Source organism: Maylandia zebra, linkage group LG5, assembly GCF_041146795.1.
Source record: "Maylandia zebra isolate NMK-2024a linkage group LG5, Mzebra_GT3a, whole genome shotgun sequence".
NCBI lineage: Eukaryota > Metazoa > Chordata > Actinopteri > Cichliformes > Cichlidae > Maylandia > Maylandia zebra.
The window spans coordinates 11,656,691-11,676,131 of record NC_135171.1 but is presented as its reverse complement, the minus strand read 5'-3'; the positions used below and the strand labels follow the sequence as shown (position 1 = coordinate 11,676,131).

At 40.4% G+C, this 19,441-nt stretch overlaps 1 protein-coding gene across 7 annotated transcripts in view; it reads right to left on the bottom strand.

The window, feature by feature from the left end:
* itpr1b (inositol 1,4,5-trisphosphate receptor, type 1b) overlaps positions 1-19,441 on the bottom strand; it is an 80,270-nt gene that overhangs the window by 37,398 nt on the left and 23,431 nt on the right. For 2 of the 7 annotated variants that reach the window (XM_076883749.1, XM_076883752.1), the window contains exons 19-45: positions 18,536-18,655; positions 18,262-18,453; positions 17,927-18,178; positions 17,690-17,831; positions 17,443-17,596; positions 17,045-17,238; positions 16,827-16,965; positions 16,674-16,728; positions 16,399-16,564; positions 16,105-16,272; positions 15,957-16,019; positions 15,728-15,865; positions 15,472-15,597; positions 15,162-15,362; positions 14,817-15,068; positions 14,542-14,667; positions 14,263-14,391; positions 14,072-14,089; positions 13,553-13,579; positions 13,099-13,219; positions 12,829-13,013; positions 11,025-11,173; positions 10,262-10,373; positions 8,561-8,596; positions 2,784-2,819; positions 1,813-1,860; positions 924-1,053 (exon numbers count right to left, since the gene is read on the bottom strand). In XM_076883749.1, coding sequence (XP_076739864.1) covers positions 924-1,053; positions 1,813-1,860; positions 2,784-2,819; positions 8,561-8,596; positions 10,262-10,373; positions 11,025-11,173; positions 12,829-13,013; positions 13,099-13,219; positions 13,553-13,579; positions 14,072-14,089; positions 14,263-14,391; positions 14,542-14,667; positions 14,817-15,068; positions 15,162-15,362; positions 15,472-15,597; positions 15,728-15,865; positions 15,957-16,019; positions 16,105-16,272; positions 16,399-16,564; positions 16,674-16,728; positions 16,827-16,965; positions 17,045-17,238; positions 17,443-17,596; positions 17,690-17,831; positions 17,927-18,178; positions 18,262-18,453; positions 18,536-18,655 — 3,479 coding nt within the window. The remainder of the gene's footprint in view (positions 1-923; positions 1,054-1,812; positions 1,861-2,783; positions 2,820-8,560; positions 8,597-10,261; positions 10,374-11,024; positions 11,174-12,828; positions 13,014-13,098; positions 13,220-13,552; positions 13,580-14,071; positions 14,090-14,262; positions 14,392-14,541; positions 14,668-14,816; positions 15,069-15,161; positions 15,363-15,471; positions 15,598-15,727; positions 15,866-15,956; positions 16,020-16,104; positions 16,273-16,398; positions 16,565-16,673; positions 16,729-16,826; positions 16,966-17,044; positions 17,239-17,442; positions 17,597-17,689; positions 17,832-17,926; positions 18,179-18,261; positions 18,454-18,535; positions 18,656-19,441) is intronic. The other 5 variants (XM_076883751.1, XM_076883750.1, XM_014410391.3 and 2 more) reach the window with 5 other exon arrangements.

The window sequence follows — 19,441 nt, the reverse complement described above, 5'->3', positions numbered from 1 at the left end:
TATAAGGAATGTAAAATAATCAGTAAATACTTTGTTGCGAATTTGTAAATAATTTAGACTGTTGACAAAAACCAATTACTCTGTAAAGAGTTAAATGACACAAACTCTTTTATTATTGTCAAAGTTAAAAGTTTTCCTCCTTAAGAAGGTACATTTGATAACATTTCATTTATGTACATGAGCATCTGGTTGTAATAAGTAGCAATTAACCTATTTAAAAAAATACTGAATAATAAAAAAAAGGAGGGGGAGAGAGAAAGTCTTTCTGGGTAAAGTTATTTTGAATACTGACAAACAAAATGTGGTCAGATTAGTCTATGATCAATTTACTTATTTATTTTTAATTAGGTTAAAACTCTGTGTGAGCATTGTTACTGTATTTTCCCATGTAATTCATCAAAACAGTAATTTTTAAGCAGCTTGTTTAGTTTAAAAAAAATATCTGAATAAAAAATAAATAAAATTACTTTTACAGAAGCTTCTGCACACATGCTTTGACTTGGATATAAATAATTATTTCCTAATGAAACTGTAATGACTGCAGCTATTAAAACAAACGGTTTAATAGAACTAGATGGAGCTATGCAGCGATAGATGGAGATAAATAGCTGAAGCAGACTGCAATGGTTGAAAGATTTCATTACAGGAGCTGAAAACCTAATTATTTAATAGCTCTACCCAATTATTGAACTTTATTTTAAAACCACATTTCCATAATTGCACAACTGAAGCTGAAATTTTTCATGTGTTTCTAGCTAGCAGTCATATATTATAGCTGGCAGGCTAAAAACTATTAGGGATCTAATTTTTATGTTGGGTGTGCAGCGCTGTCCCACCTTCCCCAAGTAAATCATTTCATTTCATCTTATCTTTACAGCATAACCATGTAGACACACAGACACGTAGAGCATCGTTACACAAACCTGTAGGTGATTTCCCTTGCGCTCCAGGCGTGAGTGGGCCGTTACTGAAGGTTGTAAGGCTATCTCTCCTCTGGCCAGCTTTGATATTACCATAGTATCGATTGACCAAAATCTGCCGCAGAGCCTCTCCCTACCAGGAAAATGAATGTTAGGAGATGAAGATCTATTTCTGCTATAGAAATGGAAGTTGAACCCAGAGTTACCATGCTGACACAAGACTATCAAATTGATACAGAATTGCACTCATAGTAGTATGTCCTACATACACAAAGCCACAACATAAAGCCATAAAGGGTTACAAGATTCCACATAAACCAAAAATGAAACTTCATTTTGTAAAATGAATTTCTGAAATCTCCTCGCTTCACTTGAAAGGTTTCCTTTTGGTTTTTCATGTCATCTTGGTGTTTTATGGCATTTTATGGCCATACACGTGCCTTGAACTTTTGTGCAAGTAAAACAAAACTTAGAAAGAAAGAGAAAAAAAAATTAAATAAAGATAAATCTTATCAAGATGTCCACCTGGGAAAAAATAGAGCACACACACACACACATTTTTTATTTGATCCTTGCACTCTGACCTCAGTGATGTTCAGAGTTGACATTGTGCTCTTTCTCGGTCTCAACATATGCATTAACCCTCGGCCTTGTATGTAAATCACAGCAGTGTGTCACCTCTGTGTCAGTCTGTAGCAAACACAAAGCGCAGACTGAGAACCCACATTAGTGTTTCCTGGCTGATCTCTGTCACATGTTTTGTGTCACAACTGGGAGGGGAGTGAGTGAGTGCCATGCTGTAGCAGCAGTGCAACAGTGAGGGCATCACAATCAGTCAGTCAGTAAGATGCAGGCCTGTGCCAGACCACAGCAAACCAAACTCTTTACCTACCCTCCTTTGATCCTCCAGTTGCTTCAGCGGCTGGTTGGGATCAAGCTCCTTAAAGGTGAGGTGAGTTAGCAGAAAGCATTAAAATAAGAAAGAAACAAAAAGGTTGGAAAGGAAAGTTGGGGAAAACAAAAGTAGGGTGTCAATACAGTGCAAATTAGTTACTTTACAAGCATGCAGGAAACTGGGTGCAAAATTGATCATGCAGTTAAGAGGGAAGTGGTTGTGTCAGGGAAGATGTGAGGTCGAGTCAAAGGCGTGCAGGGCTTCATGCAGAGGAGGACTGACATGCTTTTTTTTTAACACCTTCAAGAAGTTTTTGAAGTAAAAATCGTACATTTTTAAAATCTAAAATTATAACCATTTGTCAGACTACCTCCCTCATTACTTTACGCTCACAGTGGAAAAAGTGCCTAAATTATTTACATAAAAGAATGATAGACTGCTGGAGGGAAAGAAACAAGCCATGAGCCATGAGCCATGAGAAAAGAAACACTTCAGGTTACATAACAGAGCAGTGAGCTACTGACACACACTGTAAGCACCAATCTGGCATGGAAAAACACCTCACCCATGACTCCAACCCCCACCCCACCCTTACAGCAACCCCAATGAAAGGAGGTCAGTGAATTGGACTTTCATCAAAGAGCTAGAAGGACAGATGAGCGGATGGGAGAAATGACGGAGGCAGAGAGGAAAGGATGAGTAGAGAAGCGGAAGACTGTATGCAAACAAGGGCACATATGTAGCAAGTTCCACAGAAGCAGCAGCGGCAGAGGGGTGATGCAGGAAGGGCGGGGGGTGGAGATAAAAGTGGAAATGCATAAGGAAAGGTTGTGACTTTTCTTTGTTTAAATAAGGATCTGGAAAACGCACAGCACAAATAATACAGGATGGTGGCCAATCATGAGTATGAGTGATGATCAGTACTGACGCATGTTAGTGGGCAATGGGCCAATATGAGTAAAACACACCTCGGCCGGGATTTCGGGCTCAGGTGGCGGTGCCAGCTGATTGGAAATAAAAGGACGCAGTTAGTTGGGGTTAGAAGTAGTCGGATTAGTTAGGTCACTCCATCTCCAAGAGCAGCTTCCAAAACCAAAACTTTCTATTACCAGTAACGTCAACGATTCATCATCAATGTGCAAAGAGCCAGGAGCAGAGAAAGCAGACACAAAATGATGTTTGTTTTTTGTTTTTTTTAAGTGTTTCTCAGGGTTTGCTTGATGACAGAGCATGAGTGATAAGCAGCATTACCACATCGCAGCAAAACAGCAAAAGCTCAGTTGCCCCCACCTCACCACAGACTGCTGGTTATTAAAGCAACACTGGTGTGTTTGGTATTCTGTGGTTCCCTCTTAATAAAATGATAATAACATTACAAACCAAAGATGGCAGAAGCAAATATGCACACTTTGATTCTTCTACGGATAAAAAGAAATAACAAGAGATATTTATGACTGAGCGTGTTTTCAAACCATAGTCATGATATGCTTGGTTTGACTACAATCATATTGTTACAATCATATTGTTACAATTGGAAAATTGCCTAAAAATAAATTAATAAATTAAAAAAGTAATTAAAAAAGTAAAAAATTACAAAACCTTTCCCATGCTAGCTGTTTGAACAGTAAATGTATGTATTGCATGGTCAGAGATGCAAAAAGTACAACATATTTTCAATACATATCTTAAAGTAATGAAACCAACTCAAACCAACAGATACATAATAAATTCAGAGAGAGAGAAAGAGTAAAAAAGAATAAATAAAAAAAATAACAGAAATGCTAATAATTTCCTACCACATAGTAAAACAATGAATACTTTGATGGCATAATTGTACAGAGACGCTTTGTAGACATTTACCTTAAATGAGTTAAAACAAAATAAAGTGCTAATGCTAGCCTACCCAGTAGATGATTATTTTCTGTGAACGGCTATTTAAAAAAATAAAAGTCTATACACACACACACACACACACACACACACACACACACACACACACACACACACACACACACACACACACACACACACACACACACACACACACACACACACACACACACACCTCACTGCAGATAATGCAAGAAAAAAAAAAGACTAAATAACAAATACACAACCAAACATGGGTTGTTTCTGTCTCTCTCGGTCATGACTGGGTTACCAGTCATGCGGCTTTATGCTGATTAATTGTGCAACTGGACAGGAATTTCCCTGCATCAAGTCTCCTTTAATGTCAACACACTGACTTCCACAGAAGAACGGTGATGCATCACACATCATGCAACTTAAGTTATATTCAGCAGCTAGTTAGTAGCAAAACTAACTTCTCTTAATATACTTCAAAAACTAACACGTGCATCGAAATCTGACCGTGAGGACAGCCCGACCCTATAATTGCCAGCATTTTTAACGTTTCCAGAATGTGTGATTAAAATGACTACAGAGGCGAGGCCTGGCAAATAAACACAATGGCACTGTGAACACTTGCAGTAAATAGTGGCAGCAAGGGTCACATGGTCTCAGTGACCAGGAAAATCTGTTGCACTTTCTCTCGAGAGTCAGTTTTCAAACCATCTCTCTATTAAGAATATTAGAACTAAAAGCCTAAACCTACATAGGATTAGATGGAGCTATATTATCTATTTTTTCTATATTTTTATAAGTTTACCGGGAGTAGAAAGCTGGCCCTGTACCATGTGCTCATTACTACCCAAGTTAAGGCCTCAATTTTCTCATGGCAGTCCGTCTAACCTAACTTGAGCTCCAGCAATCCTACTGTCTCCTGGAAGACGTGTCTGAAGTGCTTTTATTTCCAATTACCACTGGAGATCACACATCAGTGGAGAGTTTGAAATTCCAGGAAAACAGAGAGGGGGAAAAAAATGCTTTTGGCTCTTATGTAACTGCTGCTTGATAGCTGGCTTGAGCCCAAGAATCGTGCAACTTAAGTTAAGGAAACTGGGACAGCGCAGCCTGTTGCTGAGAAACGTCCGCAGCTCCCCCTGTTGAGAAGAAAAAGCAGAGCAGCTCGGAGTCTCCAGAATTCAGTCACTGTAGTGGGCAGAAGGATAAATGAGGACAGGAGCAGGCTATCTGAGGCAGCTTGGCAGAGAGAATGATGGGAGTGGCAACTGGTAAATACTGAGAAGGCTAAAAGAGGAAGTAGGTAAAGGCAAAGAGACAAAACAATGTTTGTGTGGGGATTGGAAACAATGTGGTGACAAAAAAAAAATGCACAAGAAAAATAGAGGAAATAGTAAACTCAAAACCTCCCAAAAACAAACTCTGATTGGCTGAGATAATGAAGAGACTGTTATGGGTTGACGGTGGACAAAAAGAATTTGGCGAACTGGAAAAAGACATTTGCGCCCACACAGAGAGACCGCAAAGAAATAGTTCCCTTATATAACCTTCGTGTCCGGTTACACGCTCGGCCTCAGCTAATCTCTCTGTATCACCTGAATTAGAAGGAGAAATGATCTCCATCTCGCCCCCTTATGCTCGTGCAGCCTCTCAAACGAAAGCCGTGCACACGAAGCGAGAACAAACGCGCAGCGATTGATGCGATAAGGCCTGACAATGAGTCCGCCTAGCTGGTCAGGTCTTGTTTTCTCCCGGCTTGCATTTGATCACGTTGCTATTTCTGGAAGAATGAGATAAGCTATTCCTAATGGGTGAAAAGTCATTCCACTTGATCCTGCTCCCTCATCAGCCTGACTGGATATGCAAAATCCAGTACAGCGTCTGGGCGTGCAGCAACAAGAAGCACGATGGAGTCTGTCAGACAGTAGTGAACTAACAGCTGCACTCATTCCTAGAGGTCTCTGGGTGGGTGATTCTGAAAGAGAGGGGGTGTGTTGTAAAAGGTCAGGGAGCAGCAGCAGGCTACACACTTGAGTTACGTAACTGCTATAATGGCAGTTTATCTTGCTGCTGATGAGGGGAAGTTGGGGTTTTGGCCCGTCTGCCTTCCTGCCATCAATCTGAGTACCCAGAGACGTGCTGCCAGCCATCAGCCACGCCGCTTCATGCTGTTGTTAACGCGAATGAGTGGCAGAGAACATGTGCCGAGTGTGTGGACATTCTTAGGATGCTGCACGTGGGAGGAGTTGATGAAACAAAGTGGTGCTCTGTGAGAACAGCCCTGTTTTTGTGGAAGCTGGGGATTTCCATCACTTGAGCAGTATATACAGGGAGAGAGGGAAGGAGGGAAAGCAAGACAGAGACATAACAGAGAAACTGAGAGCATGCTGCTTCCTGCAACTCTGGAAAGACCCTTTCCGACAATTTCTCCATTTCCTTACTTAACAGCTTTGTTCACTTCTCTTACACACAGACGCACGCCCTGCACCACACTCTGGATTAAGTGGCTATTGTGATGTTGGCGTGCTTTTAACTTCAGTGTTTCCTGCTGCCACAGAAACGCTTCCTCCCGTGCAATACTTTCAGTTTTAATCAATTTAGTGATTACAATACAAGCTCCCAACTAGGCTAAACATATAGATATATAAGCTTTCTATTATTCAGAACATTAAGGTTTCAGTACATTTTAAATCAAACCGTGAATCACAAGGTCAAGAATTAACTTTGATGCTTTGATGAAAGCCAGCAGAAGTCCCGATAAAAACCCAGTGAAGCAGAGAAATGGGTTCAGGTCTTTTTATCCAATTAGAGCAGAATTGGAAAAAAATACAAAGTGCTTTACAATAAAACACTTTAAATATTTAAAAGAACTGGAACCAGATTTAAAGAAATTCCAATGCTAGGAGGCACATGTTGAAACGCTCAATAACCCTGGCCAGAAACCGAAGAAGACTGTACCAATTTAAAGCAACAATACAGTCATTAAAGCAATACTATAGCCCTAAAACTGAGTCTAGAACCCACAGTTCTATACTTAAAATGGCTAAACTATAGCAGCTAGCCTGAGAAAGCTGAAGGCTGGTGAACAGACATCTAGTATGAGTAAAGATCTGGCAATAGGTCAGTAGGAGAGAGAGCAAAGTGTGAATAACTCCTACAAAATGAGCTTAAAAGATTTGTAAGTTTAGCTGTAAACATCAAATAAAACGAAATTCCTCACAAAACATCTACATTCGTGTAAAATAGTAATCTTTTCGCAATACTGGTCTGAAGTAACATTTCAGATATGTTGTGGTTGTGGCGGCACCCATAATCTTCAGAGAGCAGAAACATGTTTCATCAGCTATTTTAAAAAGGCCACACGGCCCGATGGCCTGTTTTACAAAGCTAATAGATGGAGTATCCCCAGCTAAATATACACTCACACCTGCTCTTGTAATTGTGGCAAAGGGCTTAGAAGAAAAAATATGCCATCTTATCACCATCCATCATCAGGGGGCTGTGCGACATTTAGAGTGACTCGTGCCACAAATAGAAACAGCTCTACGGTGTAATGCAGTGTAACAAAATGGCCTTACAAATGTTACTGCTAAGCCGCCTGTGTGCTGACAGTGACGCACTGAATGAATACATTTATCGAGGAGCCTGTATTAGCTATCTTTAAAAAAATACGAGTACAGAGTTAAACAAAAAATTTAACCTGCACAAAAATATAATCGTTGTTTGATGGATGGATAACTTTTGTATACATGCTATATCCAAACATTAGTAACTATTGATTATAAAATGTCTCTCGAATTTCTCAACTACTTCAAGAAAGTTTGAACCAAGTTATGCTTTACATCCATGTCTCTGCAGACTTCTACTGGATATGCAGTTCTGACAGTCCACAAACTTGTAGCAATGACAGCAGACAGTGCTTTAAAAAGGGCACAATGCAACGAGAAGACGATTCAAATTCTAGCAGGTGGATGCTTCACACCCAGCTTTAAACCACATGCACAAAAGATCTATTCAATAAGCACAGTCTCGTCTTGAGACCCCAAAATTAACACGACCAATCCAGGGTCCAACCAAAATATGTTAACTTATGTTATTTAAAAATAACAGTAACAGTAAGATCCTGTAGGATATATTCTACAAATGTAACACGTCTTTACCTAAACAGTTCACTCAAAAAAAATATAGAACAAAGTACAGCATGGCACAAAAGCACATACAGTATACTGACAAAAGCACTGGGCCACACCTCAGTCCCATTACCACAGCTGAATAAAATGCAGTCTGCCTTTACAAATATTTATATATATTACAAGCTTACTGAATTCACGTGTGGTACTGTAATAGGAAGCCACCATTGCAAAAAGCAGTTGCAACAAGTGAAATTTTTCCCCTGCTGTATATTCCAGCATTAACTGCACATGGTATCACTGCAAAGTGGAAGTGTTTAGGAACCACAAAAACTCAGCCATGAAGTTGCTGAGCTGCAGTACTTGGTAGCTGCACTCTGTAACTTCACCAAGTGCTGACGTGCATAAAAGATACATGACTCACTAACTTCAGAGATCAATGCACCTCTGGCATTAACATCAGCACAAAAACTGTGCACCGTGAGCTTCGTGGGTTTCCATGGCCCGGCAGCTGTGTTGGTGGCCCAGTACTATTGGCCATATAGAGTTTGTGAGGCAGACATTTTAGCATTATGCTACTTATTTCCATGAAATTCAGGAGCAACTCTTAACAGGCACACGGCGGGGAAATGGACTAAGCTGCTGACACAGATGGGGGATTGAAACGCTAGAAAGCCTACGTGAAACACAAGCACATCTATGCTGTTAGTGGGAGACAAATGAACATCGCAATAGTAAGTAAAGTGATCAACCTCAGCCACATCCATTTCATCATCAAAGGCAATCAGCTGCAAGAGAAGAAGTATAGGAGGCAGAGAGTTAGTAGAGCTAGATTAGTGAGTTAGAGCTCTGTAACAAGTGTGCAAATGTAAAGCCTCTGAAACCCACACACAGACACACACGCAGCATGTCAGGTTAGTAAAAAAGGGCGAAGAAAGGGCTGTCAAGGCTCAAAAACAGAACAAGTTAATTGCAGTAAAGACACCTTTTTTACATCATCATTGCATCAAATATTTTCATGTTAAGAGAACTGACTATAAAAGTGCAAGTCTTTGTTTTTAAACACAGTTTGGTTGAGAATGTGAAATATTTAGTATCTTTCCCCCAACCAGTTGCTTTCTTTCCCTCCCCGTTTATCAACACAAAAATAATGTCTTCATTTTATCAGTTATGGTTGAGTTTTGTTAAACAATAAAACATGAAATAGTCCATCCAGCAGATTTTGAAGTTGAAATTGAAGATCTAATTAAAAAAGTTTAACCATTTTCAAACACCACAAACCACCCCCCCAAAAAAACTAACTAACAAAAAAATAAATAAAGCCCTTTCTGAAGGGCTTTCATCACAAAGAAAGCAAGCAGATTTCTTTCCAGAATGAGCTCAGTCTGTAATGGACCAAACAGGTTCAGTATGCAAACCAATAAAATGAGACTGTTGTGATTAAAGTACGCTCTCCTGTTAATCTTACTTGGCCTGATTAAAATGTTCTTGAAGCTTCATAGATTCTTACACCAAACTCAAAGGGACGTTAGCCATCATTCCCTGTTAAATATCAGATTTAACTATTTTTTTAATCTCTATTAATCTCTAAAAAAGGCAAAGAGGAGCCCCATGCAACAATTAGGACCTGATCCCTTACAAGCTTCTTACTTTTTCTGCTTGCCACACACACACACACACACACACACACACACACACACACACACACACACACACACACACACAATCCAGTCATTACTAAGCACTCAAAAAAACTAATTAAAAAAAGTGAATAAATCACAGGGTAACGTACAACAAATTCCCTGGCAGCAAATCTAGATAAAAATAGTTTTATTTTAGCAGTTAAAAACAGCAAAAAGATTTTTGAAAGTTGTTTTAATGTTTTCATCTGATATTAAAGCGCTTTTACTCCTTTTACTGGAAAACAAGTTGGCACAGTTGAGACAATTTATTTAGGATTAGTATAAGTGATCATTAGTAGCCAATGAATGGTGCGTAAAATGGTTGAGAGACAATGTTGGATCATGCACATTGTTAATAGAGTTAATAAAGCTGATACACATAACACTGTTTTTTTTGTTTGTTTTTTTAATTTAAGGAGAAAAGCAACATGGGAATCTTTTTATCATTACTTTTTGCAGACTCTTAAAAGCACTAAAACTAGAAAAGAAAAATCACAAACTGCCCTGGCTGCAGGAATATCAAATGAAAGACTTGATGACGTTCGCTGTGTATGAGTCATTTACTTTTTTGTGTTCTACAGAGGCTCCAGAGGTAAGCAGAGAACACTCAGTTTTGTTTTTTGCTCTGTGATGTCGTGTCTTACCCTAGGTTTTGACGCAGAACATCCTGACATGTCAGAAAAGTGTTGTAACATTTTAACTCGTGTGTGGGAGAATCTTGTGCAACACTAGAACCAGAGAATGAGAAACAGGAATGAAGGAGGAACATACCTTCTCCCCATAGCCCCGGTCTTTTGACATCATTTCCCTCAGTGTCTGCAGTACTTTGATGCACAGGCGCTCCTCGTTCTCTTCTAGCAACTGTTTGGTGTGTTTGATCAGTCTGATCAAAGAGAACAGGGGCGGGGGGGCAGAATCAGCACAAACAATAGAAATAGACTGATGAACTCATCACCTTCCTCCAAAACTCTATATACTTCTAGTCTCACAGTGACAGAAATCATTTCTATGACACAGTGATTATCCTCGTTCTAAACAAGAGACTTGGAAGTTATGGGTCTAAAGCATATTTAGGTGCCTTGGGCATAACTGAAAACGGTGATTTAAGAAAATGACTTCAGCTGACTACAGCAGATGCTTCATGTTCACAGAAAACTTAAAGACTAAGTGATTCCCCAAAGCCAGTGCAGGCTGATGCCAGCAGCCACAGTTGAGATAGTTTTCTCTGCTTTTTCACCTTCAGACGTTTCAGAATGTTACAGTAGAACTGATTATGAGGAACAAATTTACTGTGCAGAACCACATGAATATCTAGGAAATAAAACAACAACAAGCACGCTCCTGGCCCTGCTACAGACCCTCCTCTGCTGAAAAACTAGTCTCATCAGGTTGACAAAGATGCTTGTCTCCATTCACGTTTGAGGTACACGACAAAACTACAAATGCACACATGCGAGTGGTTACAAGGGGACTTCCAAAAGCGTTCCAAAAATAGCAACAGCACTGGAAGTGGTTCAGACAACTTTAGACTCACTTTGATATGAATCCTCCACTTTCACATTTCTTGCGAGCGTCCGTGTTTTCAGGGAAGAGCAGTTCCGGACGATGCAGGACATCCACCAGCACCGAGAGCTCAGCCTGGACCAGAGGTCTCAAACGGTCCTCTAGGGCAGACACGATGTCCTATTGAGCAGAACCAAAGGTTAGAAATAACCCAGAACTGTGTTTTATGGCAAACGGCTACACTGTTATAATTAAAACAGTCTTCCTATTCCTGCATTTCGTTCAAAGACATCCAGCTACAGTCAGCCTCACATTATTTTGCTTTAATATTAATTTAATATAGAAACAGGAAGGGACACATCCAGTGCATTACACATCAAATCACACCATAATAAACACCACCGTGCCACCTTTTGCAGTGCACTTCCTGTCACGCCTGGTGATGATTACTGTGAAAATGAGTGATTCCGTGTTGGGTGCTGATTAAAGAAGTTTGAGAACATCAAGAGGTGGGAAAAACCACTAAAGCTGTGAAACTCCAGCAGTCTTTGCAAAGACAACAGGAATTTGGGAAGTACACAGTTGTGGGAACCACATAAAACCCCGTCTAGAAATGGGTGGATTAGGAACGAAACATCTAAAACATCACTGAAAATGTATTTCCATAACAAAACAGCTTTGCTTTATCGTTGGAATTACAGGATAAAAAAGTCCTAAGGTTTCATAAGTAGTATCAGCAGAGTGCAGACTGATCCTTGGCTTGATTTTTCAGTCTTCCAGTGAATACTGAGTCATGTCTTACTAGAGAATAAGGTGGAGCAACATGGTCTGCTGCTAAAACCACATATTTTTCTAGGATGTAATTGGACACATCTTTTATGGTTTTTGATTGCCACACAGTTACCAAAAACATTATATCACCCTGTGCATACTGGCAACAATTAACAGCAATGGTGAGGGGGCTTAATTAACCCATTGTACTTTCACATTGGAGTTTTCAGTTATGATAAAAAGGCAGACCGAGCTGTCTTCATATAGTGTTAACTTTCTTCCACAAAAAACCCCAAAGAGGAAGTGGAGATTCACTGCACTCATTCTACTACCTGATAGGTAGAAACCTGTGGTAAATATCAGACAGTCATGTTGCTTTAAGAGACTTTTATAGATTTTAATCACTTCTTCTTCAGAGAAATACCAAATACCCTAAAAGATAAGACATCAATATTAGAGCAAAACTTTCATTTTTGAAAATTTGAATTTTACTGCAAAACACAAATACTATAAACAATGAATCAGTACAGATCCATTTATGTAATCAGTCTGGAGAGAAAAGCAAAAAAGCTGCATGTTTATGCTGTGCATTTGGAAATGTAGGACATCTACACCCTGTTTAAGAGAGCTCCTGTGTGCCAGACTGACAATGGCACAAATGGTCATATTACCACAACTAACAGAACTGGATGTCCCGTACCACCATGCCATCTGATGTGTCGATAATGGGCTTCATAAAAGCACTTACTGCTTTCTGTGCCCCCTGATATATTGGCCTTCTTTATGAACACACAGGTACACAATCTAAAAATAACGTTTTCAAAAGATTGGTTTAAAAAAAAAAAAAAAGGCAATGCATTTACTTTAGCAATGTTTAATGCAGTCAGTGTTTTTTTCTGTCTATGTTTGCATTATTTTTTTATAGCTTTTATTGCTTTCATTGATGTTTATGTTTCATTTTACAGGATTTTTGGCTTACGATTAAATAAAGCAGACAAAAAATTTAAATGGATGAAAATGGATTAAGTTTATTACACTGAAACAGCAACAGACCGTCTACTGACCTGTAGCCTCTCAATGATGTTTCTGTAGTCTTTTGAGGTGGTCAGGCCGGAGTCTCGCCTGGATGTGTTCTTAGCAGACAGTCTCCAGTTGAGGATGCTCTTCTGCACGACATTGTTGGACTTGACAAACAAGTTGTTCACCTGACTGTCCAGGTCCACTGGGATAGCAATGGCTCTGCTCTTAGCTAGGCAGAAGCAGAAAGTACATATAATATGCGCCACTTTTTAACACTAAGAGGTTCATAGTCTGTGTTAGTCTTAATATCTTACCCACGTCTGACAGTACTTTAATGCAAGCCTCAACTGAGGCCTTCTGGACAGGGTTAAGCCAGTTACAGTGGTAAACCCTAAACACTCCTTGAAGAAGCTGAACAAAAACGGGCTGACGGGTCTGTAAGACAGGGGGAAAACTAATTACATCTTGCCTTTCAACAAAAGAAGGAAGGAGGAATCGTGGTGTAAAGGAGGGAAACTGTTAACAAATATTTAATAACACACAGAGTGACTATTGTGCTCTCTGAATAGCTTGAATTCATAACCCAGTTTGTGGTAGATGTGACAACGTGTGCATATAAGGGCATCAAAGGCAGACGGGTTAACAGCTTAAGATCCATTGGGCAAGCTTCCTAATCACATGCATTCCCCTTAAAACAAACCAAACCGGTGTTTAACAGAGAGTACAACAGATTTCTACCTGGCCACAGCCCTAAAGTACAATAAGTACCTCAGTCATCTTTCCAACAATGGCTGCCTGTTGCAAGAGAAAAAGGAAAAGGGTTGCGGAATTATCACGTAATGGTACACTTTAGCGAGCGTAGTTCCCAGGAAGTGCAGTTGCATAAAGGATAATCGCCATTTTCTAGTGGAACCAAATAGCAACAAAAAAGCTCCATACACAGATAACAGGAAACAAGTGTCTAACACAAAAAACCTCAAAGTTACTGTACCAAGGATTTGGAAATTGAAGGAGGTTATTGGTCATGACTTATTGGAAAGTCGTGGGGGAGAAGAAACAGGGCTAGAACAAGGTCTAAGAAACACAGTAACCACATTGCATCAGTACATCATCTGCACCAGCAAAGTCCCAGCAAAACCTTGTGCACCACACCCACAGATCTGGGAAGAACAGAGTCTGTGTGCTGACTAAACTATGACCATATAAAAACCCACACACTGAATACTTCTTCACATTCACAGCCAAAAGTTGGGAAATCAAATTTGGGGAAGTGCTAGCATTACTTACATATATATGACGAGCCAGCTATGTAAAGGGAAAAACGTTACATTTCATGGTATGTACGGTACATGCATGAGTACAGTTCCTTTTTTTCCCCCCAAACAGTGCTGAGAAGGTGTCTGATTTCTAGTCTGCACAAAGGACTCGCAGTAGCAAAACTGCTTGGAAAATACATTAAAAAGACATGCCCATTTTACCTGAAGGCTTGTGCTCTGGTCAGAAAAAGGAGAGCTGAAGAAACATGTGACAATGCTCATGACTGTTTCGGTTACATAACGCTCCAGCATGGTGTCCGCGTGCTTCCTGTCACTGGTGTTGTTGCACACCTAAGCAAGGATAGAAGAGACGTTAGCATGACACACGGCCACTGGATCGGACTTCCTGCATGTGGCCGACGGGTAACTTGCTGTGTGTTCACTTCACGATGTGCTGACTGGATTCTCTGTCTATTTATTGTCAAATATTTTGTGGCTTACCCTACAAATGTCCACCAGGAAGTTCTCAAACAGCTTCCACATGTGGTTGGATGTATAAATCTCCTTCATCTCCACCTCTGTATCCACATAGCAGTGGTTCAGGAAGTTGATATAGGCAATCTTCACCTGTTGGATTGTTGGAAACTAAATGAGTGCACTGGTAATCAAGGTAGTTTTTAAAAACATGTATTCCCAATGCTCTTCTCGATCAGAATAAACTAGAATAAAGTGTATTCACTCAACTTTAAAGTGAGTGAAGAAAAAGTCTTCCATACCTCAGGAATGCAATCTTCATGGGTGACAACCCGCACAATATCATCCAGGGGCAGCAGAGAGTTGCACTTGATCTCGGTGTAGACGTTCTTGCCCTCAGTGCAAACAGCCAGCAGTTCGACCAGGTGTATGTGGTACATCAGGGGACTGTTTTCATCCATGCGATCCCGCTCTGAACGCATCATCTGGACAAGGGTCTGAAATGAGGCACGGTCGTTGTAGAACACCAGGACATCCTCGCCGGAGTTTACCAGCTGAGTGGGAGAGAGTCACAGCCGAGTGTACAGTGTTATTCCCAAACTGTCGCCCCTGTATTAGACACCACAAGCATTACTCAAACAACAGACCTCTGCCATGACAATGTCCTGACACTTCTTGATGAATTTGTTCTCGGCCTTGACAATGGTTTGCAGAAACTTGAGATACTGGACATGCCGACCATGCGACTCAGTACAGTGGACAAAGTGCTGAACCACACGCTCGTTAATCTCGCTGCAGAGCTGGAAGTTATTCATGAAGATGTGCTGCATGGTGACAGCCTCCAGGATCTGGGAATGAAACAGAAGAGAACATACATTTTCCCAATATGTGGTATTTTGGGATATTTAAGTCTTCGACTCGCCCAAGGAGTAGCTGTGAGATGCTTGTGATGCTTACCCCCGGGTTGAGAAATAAGTTTATATGCTTGTGGAGAAGAGCCTGGTTCTGCTGATTTCCTGCACAGAAATTCTGCAGGAACTCGTGGGCCAATTTCATGATTTCCTGCATCCGTACATCCTCACCCTGGTGCAGATAATACAGAGCTTCTTTTCAGTTATGTAACATTAATGGACAATTGCAAGCAAAGGAAAGCAATGAGGATCTTTAAAGCTTTTTAACGATTCTGCATTTGTATTCTGTTTCAGTGTCTGACCTTCTCATAGGGGATCTGTAGGAGTTCTAGCACCACACTGTGAGCTCCCATGTTCCTCAGCAGCCTCTGCTGCTGTTTCCTGCTCTTTTTCCCTGAGCTTCCCTCCTGGACACACAGCTTACTGAGGCGCAGCAGGATCTAAAAAACACAGACACACACAGAAGCAACATTTTAATAATCAGCAGTAAATCTAAAATGAAAATATAACTTAAAAGGCAAACAATTATACCTCTTTTACAACTCTGTAGTTGTAACTGCTGGTACTTTCAGTCTTCTTCTTGTCTGAATCTCCCTGTAAATCAAGAATCAATTATGAGTCCTTTCAATAATAACTCTACATTCAGGAAAACCTTTCCACATTCAAATTTTCAGCGTACCTTCTTTTTGTTGTCAGATTCTGAGGGGCCATCTCCGTCCATCCCATCTTCTCCTTGCCTTTTGTAAACCCACAGTTCAGACTTCTCCACAATAGAACGCAGCTGGTCCAGATCTGACTTGATCTGCTTGTAGTTCTCAACATCCTGACTGGTCACCAGGAGCTGGACCTTTTAAGGTTTAACAAAAAATTTTTTTTTTAATGTTTTCATCAAATTTAACTTCATCTGTAAAAAGTCAAGTTATTAGAATTATTTCAGAGGACTTGCTATTAAAATCAGGTGTGGATGACTTACTTGTTTGAAGGCCATGAGGACCTCTTGTCTCTGGCTGAAGTGTCTGAAGAGCAGGTGAAGCGCTCCAGACACGAGGGGCGGGTAGTCATGCATGGTCAGGTGCAGAAGGACCCGCAGGAAAGTGCGACCACCATGGTCATCCAGGTCTAGTGGGGTGTTTTCTTCACTAAACAAAAAAAATGACAAACACTACCTCAATTTTACTTTATTAAAAAAAACTTACTACAGGCAATTAAAGCCCATTAAAAAACTTAAGAATCCAATTTAAGAATCACCTTCCTCCAAAGATCCCTTCTGCTTGTTCCTCAATGTTTTCAAAGTCAAAATTTCCTTAAAAAAAAGAAAAGAAAAAATACTTCAAATAAGTTCTTTATAATTATATACATATATGTTAAATAATGTAATTAACAAGGTTAAGAGTTTCACACCTGGCATCGGACCTGTGACATTATTGGATCCATTCTGAATAGCAGTGTTGTCTCCTTGTGGGTTGTTCTCATCAAATTCTCGTTTGAAAATACAGAGCAGGCAGGAGATCCTGTAGTCTAGCCGAACGTTCAAAATGAACTGAATAAAACAGATAAAAGTTACAATATAGTCGAAGGATTTTTAAAAAATAATAATGATAATGATCCTGATGTCGTGCCTGCAGAATCTCAATGATCTTGAGCTTTGTGTCCATGACCATGATATCTTCTCTCTCCGGTTCAGTCTGAGTTTTAACCACATCGCCCTCAGGCTGATGAGTTGGTGTGGTGGGCAGCAAACCGCCTCCTCGCAGCACCACCTGGGTCATCAGCTCCCCAACTCCGTGAATGGACTTCATCACATTACTGCCACCTATAATACAGACAGAGCAAGAAAACATTCAAATCTGCATGAAGGAAAAAAAATAGTGAAATGAAACTCTATTTAATTTTAGGTCAGATGTTATTTGTTGATACTATTTCTCCTTAAAACTCTACACACCTGGAAAAGTGAGAGCTTGATAAAATCGTTGCTGCAAGAAAGTATTCAGGCTAAGGGAAAACATTCACTCTTTACCTTTGTTTTCTTCTTCCTTCTCTATCTTGTTAATGGGGTAGATGGTGTTGACATGTACACAGTCTAAAATGTTCAGTAAGATCTTTGTCAGTCGAAGCAGGTCACTGAAGTTGTAAAAACCAAAGTATATGAGGTTCCTTGCCAGGTTCACGACCTACAAGCAGGAAAAGAACCAACAAATGATTTACAACTTTAATAAACGGATGTCACTTCTCATCTGTTCATACCACAAACAAAGAAGCGTTACCTCGAAAGTAAGCTTGTTTTTCTCCTTGTCAGAGAAGGGAATATTCTGCGACACCACCTCTCTCAGGTAGTTCTCCACAAAATCCATGGTGAGGCTGAAGCGCTCTTTGATCTCATCCCGTGTGGTCCCATCGTTGTCATAGCTGGATAATTAGAGGAGAATCGCTTTTAAAAGACACTGCGTCGTTTCTGAAATGGCGATACACGCCCCTTTAAAGGGTTTATGATATGAACTCACTCATCAATAGCGATTTTAGATGGAATCTCAGACCACAGACGAGCATATTTGACAGGCGTGACCTGCTCCTGAGGGTCACGGTCGACATGCATGTGCAGCATCAGACGGCAGAAAGATGCTCTCAAGTCGTACGGCAGGTCTTCATCGGACATACAGCGCAGGATCAAATCCACGTCCAGCTGACCGGAGATCTTGTTGATGGCGAGATATTGACGGTCCAGACACATCCGGGCAAAAAGGTTCAGCTGGCACCTGGGAAGAAAATGGATTCTTAGTCCTTTCTAAATCTGAGCTGTAATCTTTTTATTAAAATTATCATCATAAAGACACGACACCTGTAGTAGCTGACCACCTCCTGATCCTCCTTCTGGCCTTCCTTTGCATCCTGGGCCAACTCCCGGATGCTCTTACTCCGGATCTCCTTAGAGTTATCTTTCCAGAAGAGCCACACCTCCTCTTCATCTTCCGCCTCCACTGGATTGTCCTCGTTTGTCGCCACCTCAATCTCAAACCTCGACAGAACCAATCTGGTACACAACACCAACATTTTTTGTAAGCTCTCATTTCAGTTTACCACATTAAAGCACCTGATGAAAATGAGCATCTCACTTGGTTTCAATGAGGATGTCAGCATTGCTAGAGTCCAGCACAGCATTGCAGATGAGCTCCTGTGTCACAGGGATGGATTTGTTCATGGACACACAGAGATCTGACAGGTAGTCCAGAAACCTGGTGACAGATGACAATATATTAAATTAAAAAATAAAGAAACAAATTTCAGACTACAGTGGAACCCCGACTTACGAAATTAATTCGTTCCAGAGGGTCTTTCGTAAGTCAAAGGTTTCGTAAGTCGAAGCACCTTTTGAGTGAGGCGATGCGGCTGAAGACGAAGGTCTTGGTGGAGGCTGAAGAAAGCATATGTATGCATGCATGCATACGTACGTGCATATGTACATAACATTAGGGAATTTAATTCTAAACATCAAAACTAAAACTTACATTTACGTTAATTAATGTACGTACGTACACTGTGCAATGACATTTTTTTTACATTTTTTTAAACTCGCTCATATTTATGCCTTATGCCGGCCCCATTATGAATGAACGATAGGCTAATTGCAAACGAAAAGCACACAAAATAGCGCACTGCAAACAACAATACGTCTTTCACGTGGAACAGCGAAACGCATTTCGCAAACTGATTTCGTTACACGGGCATTTTGTCGTACCACGGGCAAAAATATTGCCGTTAAGTGCCTTCGTAACTTGAATTTTTCGTTAAATGGGGTCTTCGTAAGCCGGGGTTCCACTGTACATACTATCCTATGTGAGGAAGAATAAATAAACTACTGTATATTAAAATGTTCTTGGCCGTTCCCCCTGCCTCAGTACTCTAACATTTCAAACAGTCCTCTCTGTTTGAACCACTGGATCCACCTCATTCACACATCATTAACAGCAATTTACATGACATAAACAAAATACATTTACGCACTAGCTGTCAGCATATTC